The sequence below is a fragment of the Carassius gibelio genome, chromosome B5, assembly GCF_023724105.1.
Source record: "Carassius gibelio isolate Cgi1373 ecotype wild population from Czech Republic chromosome B5, carGib1.2-hapl.c, whole genome shotgun sequence".
Lineage (NCBI taxonomy): Eukaryota > Metazoa > Chordata > Actinopteri > Cypriniformes > Cyprinidae > Carassius > Carassius gibelio.
Window position 1 is genome coordinate 8399941 of NC_068400.1, and position 24439 is coordinate 8424379.

Below are 24439 nucleotides of genomic sequence, written 5' to 3' on the forward strand. Positions count from 1 at the left end.
TCAACATTTGGATTAATTAAGGGTTTACAAACTCCCTATATTAAAGCTAATTTAATTTCATTATTTCTTCAGAATCCCTGTATATTCACTGGATTCTCGTTTGGGATTTTTGATTGGTTTGAACTTAATACAGCATTCCATTAGGGATTGGTACGACCGTGTGTTGACCGATTTTTTGTTTCCACTCCCTCCTCTTTCTGATAAAAGTTGTGAAACCGAAAGTTAACGGATCAAAATTGAGAACGGAAATATTCACGTATCAGCATATCAACATATCATATCAACATACCAACGTTTAGGCTATCATGAACAATCACAACATTCCTGCTTCTGTTCGGAAGATGAAGGTGGAAGCGCTGAAGAGGCTTCTTGTATTTACTGTCGCCTGCACCTGTGTGTCTGTGATGTATATACAGTGGACGTACATTTGGATGCTCAGGTCTGAAATGGCTGAAATAACGCGGCTTTTAAGACCTCTGGATACAGCGGTGAAGGAAGGTGGGATATGCTGCGATTCCGCCGTGTGCTACGGGGTAGGTGAGTGCTTTAGTTCAGTTTTTACTGCTTGACATTATTCGTCTGTTGCTTCACCAAGAAATTATACTAAAGCCCTGTTTTCTGCACTATATATTTAAATATATATTATCAAAGTACAGTGGTATCACCATTGTTATGTACACCATGGTATGTTTAAAGCACACTGAAGTACCACCACGATGCATATGAATAGTTATACCATGGTAAAAAAAAAAAAAAAGAGAAAAAAATAGTAATAATATTAAGAGTGGTGCCATGTTACTATGGCATTAATTGTGCAACTGATTTCACTTCCTCATTTGTGGAGAACTAGTGACTGCCTTCGGCTCACAATGCATAAACCAAATAGTTAGTCAGAAAGGAGTATGTTTACCACTCATCTTAAGTGTTCATGGAATAGCATTTTATTCAAAAGTTTAGGAATTTGTTTTGGAATTTTCTCAATATCTTCCCTAGTAGTCATTCATCAAACACTGTTAATTCAAGTGAATTTAGCTTATTCTTTAAGTGTTTTCTGCGACAACATGCGAAAGACTCAGCATTGGATCAAACCTCTAATCATCAAAATCATGACTTTCAGGTCAAGTAAATAATGGTAAATGCAAGAAAAAAAATTTGACTGACCATAATAATGTATGCCAGGTGGGATATCAAATATATCAGTTTTAACAGGGATGGGATAAAAATGAAGAAAGCTGTGCAATGCAAAAATGACCCAAACAAGATTAAATACAGCTTCATTAGGAGAATGTTTGTGTCTGCCAAAAGTATGCAGCCAAATAACCAAACAATTAAGACTGTAAGATGTCAAGTAGGTAATTTGGCATATTGTAGTGCCTGTGCAGTTCATGGTAGTTGGACAAAGGTATGTGCACAGCCTCCGTCAAATGGGTTGGGTTTTTCCAGTAATGTCTCTGAGGACAATGACCAAGAATTGTATTTTTTGCTCTGTTGCAATAGCTTCGGAAGAGTCCAGCAGGGTTCCTTTTCCGGATGACAGTTTATTTCACAGGAATTCCTGGCATTGCCAAACCCATTAATGAACTATTTATTATAATGGGATGTCTACACACTTTTGATTGTACAGTACAGTGTGATATTTTTGACAATTTTTTTTCACTTCAGTACAAAAATAATAGCTATTTTGGGTTGCCAGCTGATGTCCAATGTAAAATCATAAAGCAAATCGGTGAGCTTTAGTGTGTGATGATGTCTAATTTCCCATAGGCTACATCTTGTTATAAGGTAAGCTGTTATCACAGATTCCCTGAGAGACGGACACATGCAGAGGGCCGAGACAAGAGAGATGTGTCAAAACAAAGGAAACAGAGAAAGAGACGAGAAAGTGAGAAACGCTTTTCATTGTATGTCTTACACAAAAACACACATTTGTTTAAATATATCTAATGTAAATTGTCCTTTCTTTTAGCAGAGCAGCACACATTTCTCCATCTTGTTCCTGTGTCCTCGCAGACATATAGTGAGTGTAACAGCCACAATGTCCAACGATAAAGGGAATAGTCTGACCAGAAATGAAACGCACCCTCAAACCTTTCCAAACGTGTGTGACTTTCTTTCTTCTGTGGAGCACAAAAGAAGTGACCAGTTTTAGTGCCCATTGTTATCTACCCTATGCACAGAAAATACTGAAATACTTATCAAAACATCTTCTTTTACAGGTGCATCTCAATAAATAAGAATGTTGTGGAAAAGTTCATTTAATTCAGTAATTCAACTCAAATTGTATTAAATAAATTCAATGAAAGTCTTTGATTCTTTTTAATTGTGATGATTTTGGCTAACATTTAAACAAATTCTCAACAAATTAGAATACTTCATAAGACCAATAAGACTTGTTCATGTACTCAATACTTGGTAGGGGCTCCTTTTGCTTTAATTACTGCCTCAATTCGGCATGGCATGGAGGTGATCACTTTGTGGCACTGCTGAGGTATGGAAGCCCAGGTTTCTTTGAAAGTGGCCTTCAGCTCATTGCATTTTTTTGGTCTCGTGTTTCTCATTTTCCTCTTGACAATACCCCATAGATTCTCTATTGGGTGCAGGTCTGGGGAGTTTGCTGGCAGGTCAAGCACACCAACACCATGGTCATTTAACCAACTTTTGGTGCTTTTGGCAGTGTGGCCAGATGCCAAATCCTGCTGGAAAATGAAATTAGCATCTTCAAAATGCTGCTCAGCAGAGGGAAGCATTAAGGGCTCCAAAAAATTTTGGTAAATGGGTGCAGTGACTTTGGTTTTCAAAAAACACAATGGACCAACACAAGCAGATGACATTGCAACCCAAATCATCACAGACTTTTTAAACTTAACACTGGACTTCAAGCAACTTGGGCTATGAGCTTCTCCACCTTTCCTCCAGACTTTAGGACCTTGGTTTCCAAATAAAATACAAAACTTGCTCTCATCTGAAAAAAGGACTTTGGACCACTGGGCAACAGTCAAGTTCTTTTTCTCCTTAGCCCAGGTATGACGCCTCTGACTGTCACAGTTCGCAGATCCGTTTGCTCATTCTGTGTCGCTGTTCTGATTGTCCATCAGTGTCAGCTGCTGCTGACGAGCAATCAGATCAGCGACTGAGCCTACTTATGGGCCTACTTATATTCCTGTATTTGTCTTGTCTAGTGTCAGTTAGTTTGTTACTGTTCTCTGTTCATTCTCGCTCCTTGCAGTGCCGTCTAGTCCAGTTTGTTGGAGTTTCCTGCTGTAGTGCTAGTGCTTGGATTGTCGCCTTTGCTGTTTCCTGTTTCAGTTCCTTACTTCGATAGCCACTGCAGTCCCTGCGCTGCCAAGGAGTGACTGCCCACAGAGAGACTTGTTCCTACCATCTGGCCTCTTTGCTCTCTTGAACATTCAAATAAAGGCTTTGTTCATTCGCAACTGGATCCAGTGTTTGTTTGCCCTGACATAACGATCTGACCATCATGGATCCAGCGAATGTAACGGAGGTACGAGGATCCTCAAGTAAGAATGACATTCGATTTGATTGTCAGGATGAACAGATCACAGCTACTGGTCGAGCAGTTTAGGCCTTGGTAGCGCAGGTCTCAGATCTCACCACCCAGATACAACAGCTGAGAGTCGATCCTGTCCACATGCCCACTGTGCCTAAACCATCCGCCGTTTTACCCACCAGACGACCTACCAGCAACATGGAACCCCGACTGTCACCGCCTGCTGCCTATTCGGGTGAGCCCAAACTCTGTTGTGCATTTCTGACTCAATGTTCACTGTTCTTTGCTCTGCAGCCCTCATCATTTCCCACGGAGGAATCCAAGGTGGCACTCGTCATCACGCTGCTATCAAGTAGAGCTGTGGGGAACAGCAGAATGGGAGCAGCGACATCTGTGTCTAGAGTCATTCCAAGCTTTCAGTAGTGAACTCAGGAAGGTGTTCGATCGGGCTGTGTCTGCACAACACAACGACAACACAACAGGTCGGTGGCAGACTACTACATTGAGTTCCAGACGCTGGCAGCGGAGTGCAGCTGGAACGACAAGGCACAGTGGGACATGTTTCTGCATGGGTTGGAGGACCGAATCCAAGATGAGATATACCCTCTGGACTTACTGACTGCATTGGATGGATTGATTGACTTGGCCATTCGAGTGGACGCAAGGTTGCAACGTCGAGATGGTCTGCGACTCAGAGACCGGGTTCCAAACATGGAGGCTCCTCCTCCCTTTCCACCTTGCGATACGGTCAGTACAACACTCGATCCCGAACCCATGCAGGTGGGCAGAGCTCGCAGAAGAGCACAGGGTCTGTGTTTGTATTGTGGAGCAGCAGGTCATTTCGGAACTAAATGCACCGTTAAAAGTCAGGGCCCGTCAGTAGCAGCAAGGTTACTGATGGGTGGCATTTCCTTATGCGAATCTTCCTGCGAATCAACGCTCCTCCCGGTGAGACTACAGTGGGCCACCTCTCATCATCAGTGTAAGGCTTTGGTGGACTCTGGGGCGGAGGGAAGTTTCATGGATCAAGGCCTGTCCCGCCGACTCGGGATCCCCCTCATTTCCATCAAGCCTCCCATCACTGTCAGCGCTCAGGGTGGTCAGCTACTGTCCTCTATCACACACTGTACTGGACCAATGAGTCCCGTCATGTCTGGCAGCCACATGGAGGAGATTTGTTTCCTCCTCATTGACTCTGCTGGTGCTCCAGTGGTTTTGGGGCACCCCTGGCTCACACTACATACTCCTCACATAAACTGGCGGCAGAACACTATCATGTCTTGGAGTGAGAATTGTCATGCGTCTTGTTTGGTGTCTGCTTGTTCTACTGTGTCTCGTTCTGTGTTGCAGGATAAGCAGACGGATATGACTAACTTGCCCGAGGAGTACTTTGACCTGAGGGAAGTGTTCACTAAGTCCCGGGCTGCATCTCTTCCTCCACATCGTCCCTATGACTGTGCCATAGAGTTATTGCCAGGTACGCCTCCGCCTATGGATGGGCTATACTCACTTTCCGCTCCGGAGAGGGAGGCCATGGAGAAATATATTTCTGATTCTCTAGCAGCCAAACTCATCCACCCTTCCTCTTCTCCTGTAGGGGTGGGATTCTTCTTTGTGGGTAAGAAAGATGGTACCCTGCTTCCTTGTATTGACTATCGAGGGCTGAACAACACCACGGTAAAGAACACCTATCCCTTGCCATTGATTTCGAGAGACTGCAGGGAGCCTCCTTATTCACAAAGTTGGACCTTCGGAATGCCTATCATTTGGTCTGCATCAGGGAGGGAGATGAGTGGAAGACCTCTTTTAATACCCCCAGGGGGCACTTTGAATACTTGGTAATGCGTTTCAGCCTGTCCAACTCCCCTGCGGTCATCCAGGCACTAATTAACAACTTGCTGAGAGACATGGCCGATCAATTTCTATATGTTTACCTGGATGACATATTGATATTTTCTTCGTCTCTCCAGGAACATGTTTAGCATGTCAGGCGAGTGCTTCAGAGGCTGTTAGAGAATGGGCTTCAAGGCGGAGAAATGCGTTTTTCATGCACAGTCTGTCCCCTTTCTAGGATTTATCGTGTCATCCGAGGGGATGTGCATGGATCCCGACAAGATTCAGGCAGTGGTAAATTGGCCAATTCCAGATTCCCGCAGGGTCCTGCAGAGGTTTCTGGGCTTTGCCAATTTTTACCAGCGTTTTATTCGCAATTACAGCCAACTAGCCGCGCCTCTGACTGCCTTGATCTCCACCATGATGACCTTCAGTTGGTCTAATGCAGCTAAGGCTGCATTCACTAAACTTAAGGACTGCTTTGTTTCAGCCCCCATTCTTGTCACCCCTGATTCGTCTCGTCAGTTTGTGGTGGAGGTCAATGCGTCAGAGGTGGGGGTAGGTGCGGTTCTCTCTCAGCGCTCCTCCTCAGCGCCTATTTTTCATTTGTCATCCCCCAAACGCAATTAAGACATTGGTAATAGAGAGTTGTTGGCAGTCAAGTTAGCCTTGGAGGAGTGGCGTCATTGGTTGGAGGGTTCGGGGGTACCTTTTAACCACAAGAATCTTGAATATATCAGATCCGCCAAATGACTTAACTCTAGGCAGGCTCGGTGGGCACTTTTTTTTCCGGTCAATTTGATTTTTCCATTTCTTACCATCCTGGTTCTAAAAACATCAAACCAGACACGTTATCCTGTATTTTTGTCAAATCTGAACATCGTTCCACAGAGGTTGCACAGGGGTGTGTGGTTTCAATGCTAACTTGGGAGACTGAATCGAAGGTCCGCACGGCCTTACATGGGGTAGTGCCTCCGCCCGGATGTCCACTGGGTAGATTATTCGTGCCAGAGAGGTTATGGTCCAACGTTATTCGGTAGGGTCATTGTTCCAAGGTGGCTTGTCATCCAGGAGTAAGAGTACCATTTCTCAAGCAACGGTTCTGGTGGCAATCTATGGCTCGTGACACTCGCCAATTTGTATTGGCTTGCTCTGTCTGCGCTAGTTGTAAGAGTTCCACCCAACCCAGCCGCGCTCCTTCAGCCGTTGTCAATTCCTTCGAGACCCTGATCACACATTGCGCTAGATTTCGTCACAGACCTCCCTGCCTCCCAGGGTAACATGGTAGTTTTAACCATGGTGGACAGGTTCTCGAAGGCTACTCATTTCATCCCTCTGCCCAAATTATCTTCTGCCAGAGAAACAGCGGTTGCTGTCGTTGACAACGGGCTCATGGCCTCCCGACAGACGTGGTCTCTGACAGGGGTCCCCAGTGGTTATATCCAAATTTTGGAGATAGTTTTGTCGATTGTTGGGGGCGAGTGTAAGTCTTTCCTCTGGTTTCCTTCCCCAGAGTAACAGTCAGAAGGAGAGGGCCAACCAAGAGTTGAAACGAGGGTTGCTATGTTTGGTGTCACAGAATCCATCCTCTTGGAGCCAGCAGATCTCTTGGGTTGAGTACGCGCATAACTCATTACCAGTGTCGTCCACGGGCCTATCTCCATTTGAGTGAAGTTTAGGGTACCAACCACCTATTTTCCCATTTTGGAATCCGAAGTCTGCTCACGAATTCGTCCAGAGGTGCAGAGACATCTGGAAAACAGCCAGGGTGACTCTTCTCCAGGTGGGGTTACGCACCAAGGCCCAGGCCGATCGCCACCGGTCGAAGCCTCCCGTCTACGTCATTGGTCAAAAAGTGTGGCTTTCATCTACTGATATTCCTCTCCGCTCTGTTTGTAGAAAATTAGCTCCCAAATTTATTGGCCCATTTACCATCACCAAGATCCTTAGTCCGGTGACGGTCCACCTTAAACTTCCTCTGGCGTACCGGAGAATTCACCCCATGTTCCATGTTTCCAAAATTAAGCCCCTCATTCGTTCTGCTATTAATCCGCCTACCCCGGTTCCCCCACTGCCGTGAATCGTAGATGGGGAACCAGCTTATTCGATTAGTCGTATTCTGGACTCAAGGCGGAGGGGAGGCAGATTCCAGTACTTGGTGGACTGGGAAGGTTACGGTCCGTAGGAGAGGAGTCGGGTTCTTGCCCGGGACATATTGGATCACTCCCTTATCGATGACTACAATCGACAAGTAGGACCCTCTGAGACGTTTCTAGGGGTGGGGTAATGTCACGGTTTGCAGATCCGTTTGCTCATTCTGTGTCACTGCTCTGATTGGCCATCAGCGTCAGCTGCTGCTGACAAGCAATCAGATCAGCGACAGGTGCGTCTTGTTTCTGTGGGCCTACTTATATTCCTGTGTTTGTCTTGTCTAGTGTCAGATCGTTTGTTACTGTTCTCTGTTCAATCTCGCTCCTTGCAGTGCCGTCTAGTCCAGTTTGTTGGCGTTTCCTGCTGTAGTGCTAGTGCTTGGATTTACGGTCTCGAATTGGCATGTTGCCTTTACTGTTTTCTGTTTCGGTTCCTGTCTTCGAGGTTATGCCCACTACAGTCCCTGTGCTGCCAAGGAGTGACTGCTGATCGAGAGACTTGTTCCTACCATCTGGCCTCTTTGCTCTCTTGAACATTCAAATAAAGGTTTTGTTCATCCGCAACTGGATCCAGTGTTTGTTTGCCCTGACACTGACTTTGTCTGTGGTTCAGCAAATTCCTTGACACATCTGTGTGTAGTGGCTCTTGATGCCTTAACCCCAGCCTCAGTCCATTCCTTGTGAAGTTCACTCAAATTCTTGAATCGATTTTGCTTGACAATTCTCATGAAGCTGCGGTTCTCTCGGTTGGTTGTGGATCTTTTTCTTCCACACCTTTTTCTTCCACTCAACCTTCTGTTAACATGCTTGGATACAGCACTCTGTGAACAGCCAGCTTCTTTGGCAATGCATGTTTGTGGCTTACCCTCATTGTGAAGGGTGTCAATGATTGTCTTCTGGACAACTATCAGATCAGCAGTCTTGATTGTGTAGCCTAGTGAACCAAACTGAGAGACCATTTTGAAGGCTCAGGAAACCTTTGCAGATGTTTTGAGTTGATTAAATGATTTGCATGTCACCATATTCTAATTTGTTAAGATAGTGAATTGTTTTTTGTTTAGTGTGAGCCAAAATCATCACAATTTAAAGGGGGGGTGAAATGCTATTTCATGCATACTGAGTTTTTTACACTGTTAAAGAGTTGGATTCCCATGCTAAACATGGACAAAGTTTCAAAAATTAAGTTGTACGTTTGAAGGAGTTTTTCTGTTCCAAAAATACTCCTTCCGGTTTGTCACAAGTTTTGGAAAGTTTTTTTTTTTTTTTTCGAGTATGGCTCTGTGTAACGTTAGATGGAGCGGAATTTCCTTATATGGGTCCTGAGGGCACGTCTGCCGGAAGAGCGCACGCTCCCGTATAGCACAGCACTGAGAGCACAACAGACTTCACTGATCAGAGCGAGAGCGTCGCGAAATGTCACAAAAGGAGTGTGTTTTTGGTTGCCAGGGCAAGACAACCCTGCACAGATTACCAAAAGAGAAACAGCATTAAGGGACCAGTGGATGGAGTTTATTTTTACAGAGCATCAACGGAGTTTTGCAAGTGTTTGTGTTTGTTCCCCTGCATTTCGAAGATGCTTGTTTTACAAACAAGGTCCAGTTTGACGCCGTATTTGCAAATCGTTTATTTCTTAAGGATAATGCAGTCCCAACGAAAAAGGGTCACAATCGTGTGTTGGAGCCGCATGCGGTGAGTAAAACTGCTTCAAATATCTCTGTGTTGTTAACTTAGCTATCGGCGCGTAAGCACATCAAGTAAACAACATGCGATGTTGTCATCAAACTGCACTTTCCCCATGTACAGCTTAAAAAAAAAAAAGACGACAAAGTGGAACTTAAAAAAATAAATATACGCTGAATCTGACTGTTAGCCATGGTTTGTTTTGGTTGGTTTTGTCCTCACGGTGTCACAGCTTCCACATGCTCTCAACGCAAAAGCCTACTGGCGCTCGTGATTCTTTAGCTCCGCCCACACGTCACGCCTCCAGGCGCTCGTGTTTTTCCGGGAAAAATCGGTACAGACTATCTTTCTCTTATGAATATAATAAAACTAAAGACTTTTTGGAGTTATGAAGGATGCAGTACTACTCTATAAGTACTCAAGATTAACAGGATATTGAGTGAAAACGAGCATTTCACCCCCCCCCCCCCTTTAAAGAACCAAAGTCTTAAACTACTTCAGTTTGTGTGCATTGAATTTATTTAGTACACGAGTTTCACAATTTGAGCTGAATTACTGAAATAAATCAACATTTCCACGATATTCTAATTTATTGAGATGTATCTATTTATTCCACAGAAGAAAGTCATATGGTTTTAGAATGACATATGGATGAGAAGTGATGAGTGAATTGTTTTATGCAGTAGATAAAATTTTGCTCACGGCAGCAGAGTGTCTGGGAAGTCAACAGGTTTGAATACATTTGATTGCAACTGTATATAGACACACAGACAGAAAGACAGATGTCGTTTGTCTCTCATTTTTGTACTCTGTGTTTTTCTCAGATGATCATGACACCACTGTTCTGTCTTGGGCCGTAGGGCAGAGCAGAGGGGAGGGGCTTCAGGTATCAGCTGATACTGTAACAGTGGAGACTGAGGGTACCTACTTCATTTATAGTCAGGTTGGTCTTGATTGGTACTGACAGGACTGCATAATCAAAATACAGACTTTAAAGGGTAAGATCACCCAAAAAAAGAAAATTCATCAGTTACTCACCTTGTAACCATGTAAGCTCACCCATACTTGCTTGATGTACAAGCACAAACCTCATTGGCATGTCAAGCAAGGATGTTTTAAGCTTCCATTTACTAAGTGATTTTAATTTCTTTTGATATGTTCTATGTATATGTAGTAATATAATATAATATAATATAATATAGATCTGTTTATCATATAAAGTGACTGTGTCTCTTCAAAACACTGTATTTAACCAGTAAATTCATTTGATTCACAATTATGTTTTATGAACTTTTTAAAGCATCACATTTTGGGGTGAATAGCCTTTCAAAAAGGAGAACCAGAAATCACTGTTTTCATTAAAACATGAAAATCTTTTCTTGTGTTTTGTAGATGTACAAAAGCCTTAAAGAGGTCATATGATGCAATTTCAATTTTCCCTTATCTTTGGAGTGTTACAAGCTGTTTGTGCATAGAAAAGATCCCTAAAGTTACAAAGTCTCAAACCCAGAGTTCCATTTCATAGGTTCACTTCAATGCTGCGATGACATCATCGCTTTGGGAACACTGCCGGTGTGATGAATGTCTGAATCATGCCAATTTATTGGCTAATAGCGCTTAGCACTGCCCTGAGCATACGTACGTATGCTCATATATGCATGCTATTTCATCAGATTTTAAAAGACGCTTGGGGTGACAGCGATGAGCCCGAGTGTTCAGACAGTGAGAGAACGGAATTTTCTCGGAACCCTTTTCTCTTGCTCTCTTCCCTGGACAGTGTGTGCTCAGCAGAAGAGCACCTCGTGAGTCAAGTGGTTAGTCAAATCTGATTCCTGTTCCAGAAGCTAGTAATTGATTCTTTCGGCTGTGGATTGGATGATGCATACTCTACAGCAGCCTCAGGCTCTTTAGCTCGCAGGCACACAAGCATTAGATATAATCTATGGGTTAAGGGACGAGTTTACTGATATAAAATCCCCATTGCTCAACACAAGTGTTTTCTCAAGTTTATTAAACAACATGAGAGGCACTGATTTTTGGACGTTAAGTGCACTATGGTTTGTGGCGCTTAGCGCTACCAAGAATTTGTTTGTCCAACTAATTAATATTTCTTTCAGCTCCGCTGCTGCTTTGAGCTGAAACAAAAAAGTGGAAGAGCTCATGTGTTTCAGAGTATTTCTTATACGTAGCAAGCTATATCAGTGAGCAAGCGTTTTTCCCTTCTCTCTCACTGTTTCCTGCTTTTCTGTACTAATGCAGACACGTTCATTAGATTTTGCGCTTATGCTTCCAACTCTTGTTCGTTTACTGTTTTTAGATGCAGACTCTGAGGAGTTTGTTGTGCTATATGATTTTGGTGCTTCAAGCTACCAAACATTAGTTTGCCTGACTACTTACTATTTCTTTCAGCTCCACTGCTGCAACTGAGCTGAAAAAAGAACTGGAAGAACTCACATGTTTCAGAGTATTTTTTATAGCAAGCTATAACAGTGAGTAGGCGGTTAAAATTCCCCTCTCTCCCTAATGTTACCTGCCGTTAGGGCTGGGTATCGATTCAGATGTTCCAGATCGATTCGATTTCGATTCACAAGCTCTCAAATCGATTCGATTTCGATTCTCGATTCGATTTCGATTTTCGATTCGATTTTCTATTAGAGCTGTAATCGGGCCTTAAAAGTTAAGCCCGACATGTCCCGAGCCCGACACGTACATTTTGATTGACAGCTTTTTAAAAGCCCGAACCCATTTACAACCCGACATTATTCAAATGTATGCAGCACACAGCTCTTTTGCCTTTTGTCAGGAATGAGTCATTTGGACATGGTTTAACATAATTTATACATGACTAACGTAAAAGGCCACTTGGAAGTTTGAACAAAGAAATAAAATAAGTCCTCTGTAACATCGTAACATCTCAGCACTCTATAAATAGCCCTAGGTATAGGCTCATTTAGCATATAAATAGGCCAACGCACCAATAAAAACAAGTCTTTCTTAAAAAAATTTAATTAAGATAAATTATAAATTAAGATGGGTATTTGGCAATAACGAAATGAATTAAGATAAAGGCTCTGCCGGATTTGCTTCGCCATAGCAGCTGGCATAATAAAATAATAATGCCAACATTAGCTTATATAGCCTACTCTGTCTACATTATGCATTTAAGACTCAAATAATATTTCGTTAGCCTATTATTTGAAAAAACATTTACTCACCAAGATTAGGTAAGGCCTAAGTGTTTTTGTGGAGGAAAATGATTGAATCCACTGTAGATGGCTTCATCGCGCTCCTGCGCTCACTGATGGTGCGTCATTATTCACTCATTATTCTCATTATAAACAAGGTCAAAACTTTTCCAAACCTCAGACTTTGCTTTAGTTACTGGTGCTACTAAAACGTAATCGTTAAAAGCAAGCCTCCGTTTCAACTACTCAGCATACATTTTTGCATCTTTCTCGCGCTAATCGAAACACATTACATGACCGCTCATTTACTGCACAAGCCCGAGCCCGGCCCGACTGGTTCGATTGGCAATGGGCTTCTTCACACTGCCTGAACATGTGCAATTGTGCTTTTGAAGACAACTGACCACGCGCACCTGTCCGCGCGGTCGTCTGCTCAGACTCGGTAGGCGATGTTTTACATCAAGCCTTCATAGCGGTCCATAACGGACTTGAGGACACAGAAAGTATAAGAGGCTTTAAGATGCAGTCTGTAAGACGTGAACGGGAGCATGACCTGACGCACATTGCAGAAAATGTGTTCAGCATATGGTGAGCCACATTTGAATTCGTGACGGAACCACTGCTTTAAACTGAATGAATGAATGACAGGTTCGTTGGTAACATCGCACAAGGCACATAAGAGGGTGACATCTAGTGGAGAAGATTTGTAATTAGATTAACGCTAATCTTACGTTCAATGTCTACGGAAATAAATATGGAAAAAAATAGATTCATGGCCTTTGAGAATCGATTTTGAATCGACCACATTTAAAAAAACGATTAATCGAAAAATCAATTTTTTTACCCAGCCCTACCTGCCGTGCTGTACTGGTGCAGACTCGTTCATTTGATTTGATGCTTATGCTTCCAACTCTTGTTTGTGAGTCCTGCACAGATGTTGTTGTGCACTATGATTTTGGCGCTTTGTGCTACCAATAATTAGTTGCCTGACTACTTCCTTCAGCTCCGCTGCTGTATCGAGCTTAAACAAGTGGAAGAGCTCATGTGTTTGAGTACTCTTATAACAAGCTATAACAGTGAGCTGGATGGTTTTCCTCTTTCTCTGTTATTGGCTGCACTGAGCCCTGATGCAAACACGTTCATTTGATTTGGCGCTTGCGCTTCCAAATCTTGTCCGTGTACTGTTTTTAGACGCAGACTCTGAGGAGTCCTGCAGCAGGTGTTTTGTTGTGCACCATGGTCTTGGCGCTTCATGCTATCGAGTGTTGGTCTGCCGGAGTAATATAATATTTATTTTAGCTCTGCTGCTGAATTGAGCTGAAACGTTAAGTGGCAAGCTGTTTTAAGATTAATGCAATAATGGCTTAGGTTGTAGAGTTGAGCAGATGGCTTTTCCTATCTCTCTCTCTCTCTCTGTCTACTTCTGTGCTGCACTAATGCAGGCATGTGCGTTGAATTGCTGCTTACACTATTTTTACATTTACATTTACATTTATTCATTTAGCAGATGCTTTTATCCAAAGCGACTTACAGATGAAGACAGTGGAAGCAATCAAAAACAACAAAAAGAGCAATGATATATAAGTGCTATAACAAGTCTCAGTTAGGTTAACACAGTACACGTAGCATGAGATTTTAAATAATATAATAAATAAAAAAAAATAGAGCAAGCTAGTTAAAGGTCTTTACACACACACACACACACACACACACACACACATACAATTGCATAATAAATGAAAAAAATAGAATACAAAAAGATTAGAAAGGTAGTTAGATTTTTTTTAAGAATAGAATTAGAATAGTGAGTGTTAAAGTTAGAGGGTCAAATAAAGATGGAAGAGATGTGTTTAAAGCCGATTCTTGGAGATGGCTAAGGATTCAGCTGCTCGGATTGAGTTGGGGAGGTCATTCCACCAGGAGGGAACATTTAATTTAAAAGTCCGTAAAAGTGGCTTTGTGCTTCTTTGGGATGGCACAATCAAGCGACGTTCACTTGCAGAACGCAAGCTTTTAGAGGGCACATAAGTCTGAAGTAACAAATTTAGGTAAATGGGTGCAGAGCCAGTGGTAGTTTTGTAGGCAAACAGGCTATTGGAAGCCAGTGCAAATTGATAAACAGAGGTGTGACGTGTATTCTTTTTGGCTCATTAAAAATGAATCATGCTGCCGCGTTCTGAATTAATTGTAAAGGTTTGAGAGAATTGGTTGGAAGACCTGCCAAGAGGGCATTGCAATAGTTCAGCCTGGACAGAACAAGAGCTTGAACAAGGAGTTATGCAGCATGTTAAGAAAGAAAGGGCTTGATCTTCTTGATGTTGAATAAAGCAAATCTGCAGGATCGGACAGTTTTAGCAATGTGGTCTGAGAGAGTTCTAGCTTTTTTTGAAGGAGTTGTGATTAATGTGCCTAACTTGATGGTGAAATTGTGATGGAACGATGGGTTTGCTGGAATCACAAGCAGTTCTGTCTTGGCAAGGTTGAGTTGAAGGTGATGGTCCATCATCCAGGAAGAAATGTCTGTTAGACAAGCTGAGATGCGAATAGGTACCGTCGGATCATCAGGATGGAATGAGAGGGAGAGTTGAGTGTCATCACCATAGCAGTGGTATGAAAAGCCATGTCTCTGAATGAAAGAACCTAATGATGCCATATAGACAGAGAAGAGAAGTGGTCCAAGAACTGAGCCCTGAGGCACCCCAGTAGTTAGATGTTGAGACTTGGACACCTCACCTCTCCAAGATACTTTGAAGGACCTATCTGATAGGTAAGACTCAAACCATTGAAGTGTGGTTCCTGAGATGCCATTTGCCAGTAGGGTTGATAGGAGGATCTGACAGATCAAGCAGGATAAATACTAAAGATTTGGATTCTGCTCTTGCCAGTCTTAGAGCTTCAACAACTGAGAGCAAGGCCGTCTCAGTTGAATGTCCACTTCTGAATCCAGATTGGTTGCTGTCAAGGAGATTGTTGTGTGTGAGAAATGTAGAGACTTGTTTGAACACAGCTCGTTCAAGTGTTTTTGCAATGAAAGGAAGAAGGGAAACTGGTCTGTAGTTCTCTAAAAGAGATGGGTTGAGGTTGGGTTTCTTCAGTATTGGAGTTATACGTGCCTGTCTAAATGATGAGGGGAAAACACCAGCTCACTATTTTGTGTACTGCTTCTAGGCACAGACTCTAAGAGTCCTGTATCAGATGTTTGTCATGCATTATGGTCTTAGCGATTCATGCCACCAAGCATTAGTCTACCTGGCTGTTAATTTTTCTTTCAGCTCCGCTGATGCTTTGAGCTGGAGCAAATCAGTGGGCGAGCTCACATCTAGAGTTTTTACAAAAAAAAAACCTAATGCCATAATGACTCGGGCTGCAGAGTGAGCAGGGTTTTTCTTGTCTCTACTCCTGCACTGCACATACATTGATTTGGCGCTTATGCTTCCAACTGTTGTTCATGTAACTGTTTTTAAGCATGGACTCCACAGCTGACATTTGCCATGCATTTTGGTTTTCGGCGCTTCATGCTACCAAACACTAGTCTGTCAAGCTAATAATTATTCTTTCAGCTCCACTGCTACTTGAGCTGGAACAAGTAGTGGACTCTTGTGTTATGAGCTGGATCTGTGGAGTTTTGCATCACACATTTGTGGTGCAACATGGTTTTTGGCACTTCAGGCTACCAACACTATTTGCATAACTGCACTATTTTGCACCAGCTCCTTTAGGTTGATTGGATTTGCATCACCTAGGGTTGTGCTTGGAGTAAGCAATGTCAAGAAGTTCATCCTGTCTCAATCTGAACTGGAAATTGGTTTTTGATCTGCATCCAGATCTTCAAGAGACACAGGAAGTTCCTCAGGTTTGCTTTTTGAATAAAGCTTGCCAGTACTGTATTCTTCCATTGAACTGGCCTTGAACGCCAATTGAGTGGTTGTCACATTAGGTGACAATCTCCAGAATCCTGGCAGGTCATCCATTTGAGCCATTTAAGTCTGTCATATAACTTGAAATCTTCTGTTCTCTATTAGAGGAACGAGGATCTGCAGGCTCTGTCAGCTCCTCTTGTATTGATTTTCCCCTAAGGTTGTTTGAGTCTTACTGCTTCCTAGGCCTAGTATATCCTAAGGCTGCTTCTCCACTGTTTTGCTTTCAGCATGTGGTTGGAGGCTTTTTCCCATGCTATGCGGGGTCAGAGAGTGACTATATCTTTAGCCTATGAGGCGCATGGTGTGACTTTGCCTCTAAAGGTATGTGCTCATTTTACGAGAATAATGGCTTCTTCTCTCTCTTTAAAGAGCCTTTGATGGGAGATGTTTGTGCTGTGGAAGGTTAGTCCTGTCCTTAGCACTTTCATCAAGTTCTACTTGTGAATGGATGTGAGGATGGCTCTTTTGGCTCCCGGGTCTCTTCCGCTTGAGCAGACTCTTTCCTTCCTTGGTCTCCCAATTATCTTAGGTACGTGAGATGTTATGGTATATCGTTCCCAAAGCGATGATGTCATCGCAGCATTGAAGTGAACCTATGAAAGGGAACATCTTGGTTACATATGTAACCTTGGGTCCCTGAATAGGGAACGAGATGCTGCGATGTTGGCCATTCCGTACCTTCAATAGCGCTTCCTTCATCATAGTGTAAAATCTGATGAAATAGCATGCGCATATGAGCATACGTATGTATGCTCGGGATGGTGCTAAGCGCTATTGGCCATTAAATTGGCGTGATGCTATAAAGGGTTCAGACATTCGTCTCATCGGAGGTGTTCCCAAAACAATGATGTCATCCCAGAATCTCATTCCCTATTCAGGTAACCAAGGGTACATATGTAACCAAGATGCTATTCCTTATAAAAGTTAAGACTTGTCCACGCCCTTCTAAAACGCCTCGTTTAAACACGCCCCCACATGTCTACGTCACTGTGTGGGAAGATTTGCATAACAGAACTCAAATGTTCATACAAAGAAAGAAGGCGAAACTTTTAATCTTTAACTCTGCTGTAGTACTGTTGCTGCCACCATGTCGTGGAGATGCTGTGTGTTTCGTTGTGAATCATTGGTTAAGTTGTATTTAAAACACTGTTTCAGAACAAACCAAATATTCGTGGGTGTGCAATGCATTTAATAGAGAACTGTTTTCTAAACCTACAATGACTCACAGCCTTTAAATATGCACATTTTATATTTAAAGGATTTGCAACTGATGATTCAAATACAAGTTTTGAGACATGGTTTTATGTTTACGCAGCACGATACACAACTCAACTCATAAAAAGACACAAGTAATAAAGACATTAGGGCTGTCGCGATATACCGGTATTGATGATAACCGTGATATTCAAATACACAATTATCAATATCTTGTTAATTTAGTGTATGAGGATATACCGGTATTAGTGATAACCGCAATATTTAAAATGAACAGTTCTCTTATGATGACACCACATGTAAATACTTGGTAACAGTACCTGGTTGAGTGCCCAGGTGGCAGTATCGTGCCTTAACTCTGACACCTGTCACACAAGAAGAAGACGCAGCACTTGCAGCTACTCTGAGGAGAGCTGTGTTCATCAGAGTAAGTTGTTATTATTTTACTAGTCATAGACTGGGAAATATTATATAACCTATTAACAGCGGTTTTCTGTGTTCATATACTTAAGTAAAGGATGATTATTTTAATAAGTACCGCGTTTTCTTTACTCGTCTCATTTTTGTATTTGCAATCAATACGGCCTGTGCGTAGTAACACTTTATTTCTTTCTTTGTTCAAATCTATGAACAGTTACACGATTAAGACGGATCTTGAAAAACTGAGCGACCACATTGCTACATTAAACTCTGTAAAATGTTAAGTTGGTCACAGTGCCATGCACTTAATGCCTCATCTGTTGTCATTCTTCAATAAGGTCCATTAGTTAACATTAGTTATTTACATTAGTTAACATATATAAATAACATAAATAATAATGAACAATATTTCCACAGCATTTATTAATCTTAGTTCATGTTAATTTCAGCATTTACTAATGCATTGTTAAAATCACAAGTTGTGTTTGTAAACATTAATGTACTATGAACATTGAATAACTCAATTCGTGTTCGTTAATACATTAATGTTAACAAATGGCATCTTATTGTAAAGTGTTACCATTAATATTTATTCATCATACTGTTGAACTTGACAGTATTTTCTCTCTTGTTATTTCATAAGAGCTTAAAAGAAGACGGAGAAAGCCATAGTCTTGTGCCCTGCGTTTATCAGTATCAATATTATGCTTGTTGGGTGAAAAAGAAAAACTCAATAAACAAAGTAAAAAATAATTTGACTGATATGTTCCCCACCCCAAGGTTTCTGTGATATGATATGACCGTGATATACCGTGATATGAAAAATCTAATATCGAGTCAGCCCTAAAAGACATAAGTCATTATAATCAGTTAGTATGTCCCCACTGGATGCAACAAATGCCTCGTTTGTAATGGGTTTTATTGGTTTTGTCTGTCACAAGTTTGAGGTATTTGGTCAGTTACAAAGCACTGGATAGCCTGCCAATCAGAGCACACCTTGCTTTTCAGAACAATGAGCTTTGTAAAAATCTATGCATTTCAGAAAGGCGGGGCATAGAGGAGCAACAATAATGTACATTATGTGGAAAATAAGGTGTGTTTTTATTTTACCTTAAACAACATAAACATTGCATAAAACCAAAAACATGAAATAATATTCTTTTTAGCAACATCATATGACCCCTTTGAGTTTATCTCAAGAAGTGTATCTCTTTGTGTCATTAGTGCCATATGCTGGCCTGTAAAATTTAAAGCCATAGAGCTTCATTATATTTTGCATATTTTATCAACTATTACATATGTACAGTAGCTTTTATAAAAAAATTATCACCCACTCATTAAACAGCAGCACCAAAGTAAAAAAAACTATCAAAAGTAAAAAAAAAAAAAAAAATCTAACACTTTACAGTAAGGTTTCATTTGTTAATATTAGTTAACCATGTCAGTTGACATGAACAGGTAATGGACAATACTTATAGGCTATTTATTAATCCTACTTAAATGTTAATGTCAACATTTGCAAATTTTTTTTTATAAAAATTGTGTTATTAAGGAACATAATTGAACTAACATGAACACATTTATTTTTATGAATAAGCATTAATAAATAAAGTCTGTAAAAAGTGCTTATTGTTAGTTCATGCAAGCTTATGCATTAACTAATGTTAACAAATAAAACCTTATTGTAATTTGTTACACAAAATATCACATGAAAGAGAAAAAATAAATAAAATAAAAAACAAATGCTTTGTAAATTTATAAGCCACGCTGAACTCAATTGAACAACAGAGACAACAACACAGTTGCAATAATATATCAATAAAGTAGTAGACCAATCATTTTCAAGATCAGTTTGAGCTACAGAGCATGATGGGAGCGGGATTAGCTAGCTTTCATTTGATTTACAGCCACTCCTGTCATAAAATTATCCTGATCCATTGAACCTGGATCAAATTAGTGAGATTGCACGAACTTTACTTGTCGTTTATTGAACCGCTTAGCCTCAATTTATTTGTTAGGTTATTTCAAGTCAGGTTTTACGATTTGCATTTCATTTACTGACCCTCTGGCCATCCAAGATGTAGGTGACATTTTCTTTCTTCAGTAGAAGCGTACAGAGGTTTTTAGCTTAAACTGTGGTCCTTCATAAACTGTAGTCCATGGCACCCATCCCTTTGAGAGTCATAAAATAATAGTCAAAATTGCAAAAGAAAAAAGAAAATTATACTCATTGTTCCTGAATGATATATTGAGTTCTTATGAAGTGAAACAATCAGTCTGTGCAAGAAACTTCCTATTATTTATAACATGTGGACTTGCATTTTATGAATCACCAAGGATCATAATTTAAAATAAAAATGTTTTACTGAAAAAAAAAGAAAGAAAAAAAAAAAGTCAGCTACATCTTGGATGGCCTAAGTATTAATGTTTTGGGTGAACTCTCTTTAATGTTCATTTATTTCAACTACTTTTTCCAAGTATTAACATGTAATGGTCCCCTACTCGGTACAATAAATCACACTGAGCATTAGGTTTGTTCTGTTACTCGCCACAGGTGCTGTATAAAGACACCACCTGGGTAATGGGTCATGTGATCACGAAGAGGCACAAGGGGGCAGAGACTAAACTGATGAAGTGTTTAAAAAGCATGCCCAGTAACGTCAGCCAGCCACTCAACACTTGCTACACTGCTGGTGAGTTATCAAGACAATAATGTTAAAAACTACGGTCCCCATACTGCCAGAAAGATTTACCCATTATTTAAATAAGGAAAATGATTGGATTAGATTAGATTCAACGTTTGTTCATTATAACCCCACCAACTGTGAAATGATGTTTCATTGAAGATGAAACATAATTTAGAGCTGTAACGTGGGAGGCATGACAACAAAGTTGAGGATCCAAATGCAGCTTTTATTCACAAGAGTGGTCAAAACAGGCAAGGTCAAACACCAGCAAACAGGTACAATCCAGGGCGAGACAAGAGTAATCCAATAAACAGTCCAAGGCATATATTTCATTTCAGTCTCAATAAAAAGGCTTGATTTTGTTATATATAATGCGATCTAATGTAATGATGAACGAGAGATGAAAAACACATTTTAAAAAATATTACTAATAGGGCTATCCCGATTCCTTGATTCAATTCCAGTACTCAGCTATAATAAAAATCCTCAACCTCATTTTGTGCAGTTTTGATTAATTGGCAAAATACCGGAATTGACAAAAGAATCCATGATGAGAATCCATGAAAAACATTCTCTTTGCTTAACTGAACCTAGCGGGTTTAAGTTTAACTGATCTTAAGCTTGCTTAAACTGGATGTATTATAGCTGGTTTTAGCTGGTCTCCCAGCCTTGCCAAGCTGGTTTTACAGTAGCTGGTTGTTCCAGCTGGTTTTCCCAGCCTGACCAGCTAAACAAATGGTCAAAACCCCTTTAAAACCAGCCAGCTGACCAGCTATGACCAGGGTGGATGATTAGCTAAATCAGCCAACCAGCTTAGGCTGGTTTTAGTGTTTGTTTGTTTTTTTGTTGTTGTTTTTTTTATTTAGCAGGGTGTCTTTCTAAATATAGTTATAGCTAATAACTGTTACTTGTGAATACTTGTGTATTCAAAATACAACTTCAAACCCTCGCTCTGAGTTTGCATGTTTTGATGTCCACATGTTCTTTTTCAAGAAATGATTGGCTGAAGCATTTCTATCACAAAGAAGTGGCCAAATGTTAAAGATTATTAATACATGATGTACATAAGTTATGATTATATTGTTTTATTACATTATGTATTCAAACTTTTTTGTTCAGTAAAACCCTATGATAACTTGATTTTTATATTTTATTTGGGTAACACTTTATAAGAACTGCACACTATTAATCATTAATCAAGCATTAGTAAACAGATAATTCATAATTTATAAAGCATTAATAAACAGTAATAATCAGTTTATAAATACAGATATAAATGCTTTATTCTTGATTTAAAAACATATCTATAATGTGTAATTTCATACTTTATTCATGATCAATTTATCATTTCTCAATGAAGTATAGCATTATTTACAAACCAGTTATTTAGGAGTTGCCAGTGATTCATAAGATCACAAGAAATGTAGTAAATTCAGGTAGTTATTGTCAGGGATACGCGGGACTCAGATGCAGGTAACAGAGTTTATTAGCCCACACTGGGCAAACAGGAAAAACAGAAGAATGGCTACTCCTCAGAGCGGAGCAAAAGAAAACTCTCAGCGGGGACCAGTCCAAGCGTCTTCTGTGACGCAACGTCAGATCTCATCCACCAGAGCGTCGTTGGGTGACGCAGCGTCAAGTCACACCAAAATCCCTGAAGGAAAGGACAGAGTGCAGAGAGGAGCTGGGGGTCAGGTCTCAGAAGATCCAAAAGAGAGGTGAGGCAGGGACCGGAGGCAGAACCAGTCTAGACTGACAAGAGCAGTACCCGGGGAAAGAACACAAATCCAAAAACACAACAAGGCAGGACTAGGCAGACAGGTTGAAACAATCACACTCGAAGCACAAAACAATCACAACGGTCTGACAAAAGACAGAGCACGAGAGGAACTAAAATAGAGGAGAGCTAATGAGGAAGGAGTGGCTACAGGTGTGACAGAACACAGGGAATTAAGGGTAATGAGTGGGAGGGGGAAGAAACACTGACAGCAGAACACATGAGCTGTCAAAACAAAACCCATGTGTTCTGAGACTAGACACACAGACAACAAGACAAAAATATAGCAACACAGACCTAAGTCATGACAGTACCCCCCCCTCCAGCAGCGCCACCAGGCGCAACCCGGAGGGTCTCACTTCGTCGCCGGCGGAAGTCCTCAATCAGAGTCTGGTCCAGAATATCCCGAGCCGGAATCCAACTCCTCTCCTCAGGACCGTAGCCCTCCCAGTCCACTAGATACTGGAAACCCCGACCACGACGTCTAGCATCCAAAAGCTTTCTCACAGTGTAAACAGGAGTACCATCCACTAGACGAAGGGGGGGAGGGGGTATGGGGGAAGAGACAATGGGATTAAGGGGGGATCTAAACACAGGCTTAACCCTGGACACGTGAAAGACAGGGTGAACCCGACCAAGCGTGGGAGGAAGCTTGAGCCGCACTGCCACCGGACTCAGGACCTTGGTGATGCGACATGGCCCAATAAACCTGGGTGCCAACTTACGAGAAGGCACCCGGATGGGCAGGTCTTTGGTGGAAAGCCATACCTTCTGTCCGCAAACGTACTGGGGAGCCGGAGTCCGGTGACGGTCAGCCGCCAATTTGATCCGTCTGGAAGCCCGGGCCAAGGCCTCCTCAGCCCTCCTCCAGGTGCGCCGACACCTACGGACAAAGGCCAAGGCAGACGGGACCGCAGCTTCGGGTTCCTGTGCAGGGAAAAGGGGTGGTTGATAGCCAACAGAACATTGAAAAGGAGACATACCCGTAGACGCCACCGGGAGGGAATTGTGGGCATATTCAACCCACGACAACTGCTGACTCCAGGAGCTCGGACTCTGTGATGCTAGGCAGCGGAGAGCACGCTCAAGATCCTGGTTGGCTCGCTCGGCCTGCCCATTGGTCTGGGGGTGGAAACCTGAAGACAGACTCGTAGAGGCCCCGATCTGTCTACAGAACTCTCTCCAAAACCGGGAGACGAATTGTGGTCCTCTGTCGGAGACCACATCAACCGGAAGACCATGGATCCGGAAGACGTGGTCCACGACCACCTGAGCTGTCTCCTTGGCGGGGGGGAGTTTGGGTAAGGGGATAAAATGGGCCGCCTTGGAGAAGCGGTCCACCACCGTCAGAATAACAGTGTTACCCCTCGACGGGGGAAGGCCAGTGACGAAATCAAGGGCCAGATGTGCCCATGGACGAGAGGGAATGGGTAGAGGCTGTAACAGACCAACAGGAGACTGGTTAGAAGTCTTATTCTGAGCACAAACTGAGCAAGCCAACACAAACTGCCTGACATCTTGGGCCATGGATGGCCACCAAAATCGCTGACGGATGGCAGCCAGCGATCTCCGAACCCCTGGATGACAAGCAACTCTGGACTCATGACCCCACCGAAGGACCTCAGGACGCAGCGCAGCCGGTACAAACAACCGACCCCCCGGACACCCCCCTGGGACCTCCCCCTCCCGCACGGCCTCTCTTACCCGTCGTTCGACATCCCAAGAAAGGGACCCCACCACCACCTCTCTGGAGAGAATGGTACTGGGGCTCACCTCCTCACCGGGATTCTCGAACAAACGAGAAAGGGCATCAGGTTTAACATTCTTTGATCCTGGCCGATACGAGAGGGAGAAATTAAACCGCCCAAAAAAAAGTGCCCAGCGGGCCTGGCGGGCATTCAACCTCTTGGCCGAACGGATATACTCCAAATTCTTGTGATCCGTCCAGACCAAGAAGGGCAACGCTGCGCCCTCCAACCAGTGGCGCCACTCCCCCAGGGCCAGCCTGACTGCCAGCAGCTCCCTGTTACCTATGTCATAGTTTCGCTCGGCTGGGCTCAGACG

The 24439-nt window shown here is 42.3% G+C and overlaps 1 protein-coding gene across 2 annotated transcripts in view; it reads left to right on the forward strand.

Moving 5' to 3' along the window:
- Positions 1 to 137: 137 nt before the first annotated feature.
- Positions 138 to 24439, forward strand: part of LOC127957620 (tumor necrosis factor ligand superfamily member 13-like) — a 32580-nt gene continuing 8278 nt past the window's right edge. Inside the window, exons 1-5 of one of the 2 annotated variants that reach the window (XM_052556243.1) lie at positions 138 to 533; positions 1765 to 1882; positions 1967 to 2017; positions 9996 to 10114; positions 20466 to 20604. In XM_052556243.1, coding sequence (XP_052412203.1) covers positions 306 to 533; positions 1765 to 1882; positions 1967 to 2017; positions 9996 to 10114; positions 20466 to 20604 — 655 coding nt within the window. In that variant the 5' untranslated portion in view covers positions 138 to 305. The remainder of the gene's footprint in view (positions 534 to 1764; positions 1883 to 1966; positions 2018 to 9995; positions 10115 to 20465; positions 20605 to 24439) is intronic. The other variant, XM_052556244.1, reaches the window with a different exon arrangement.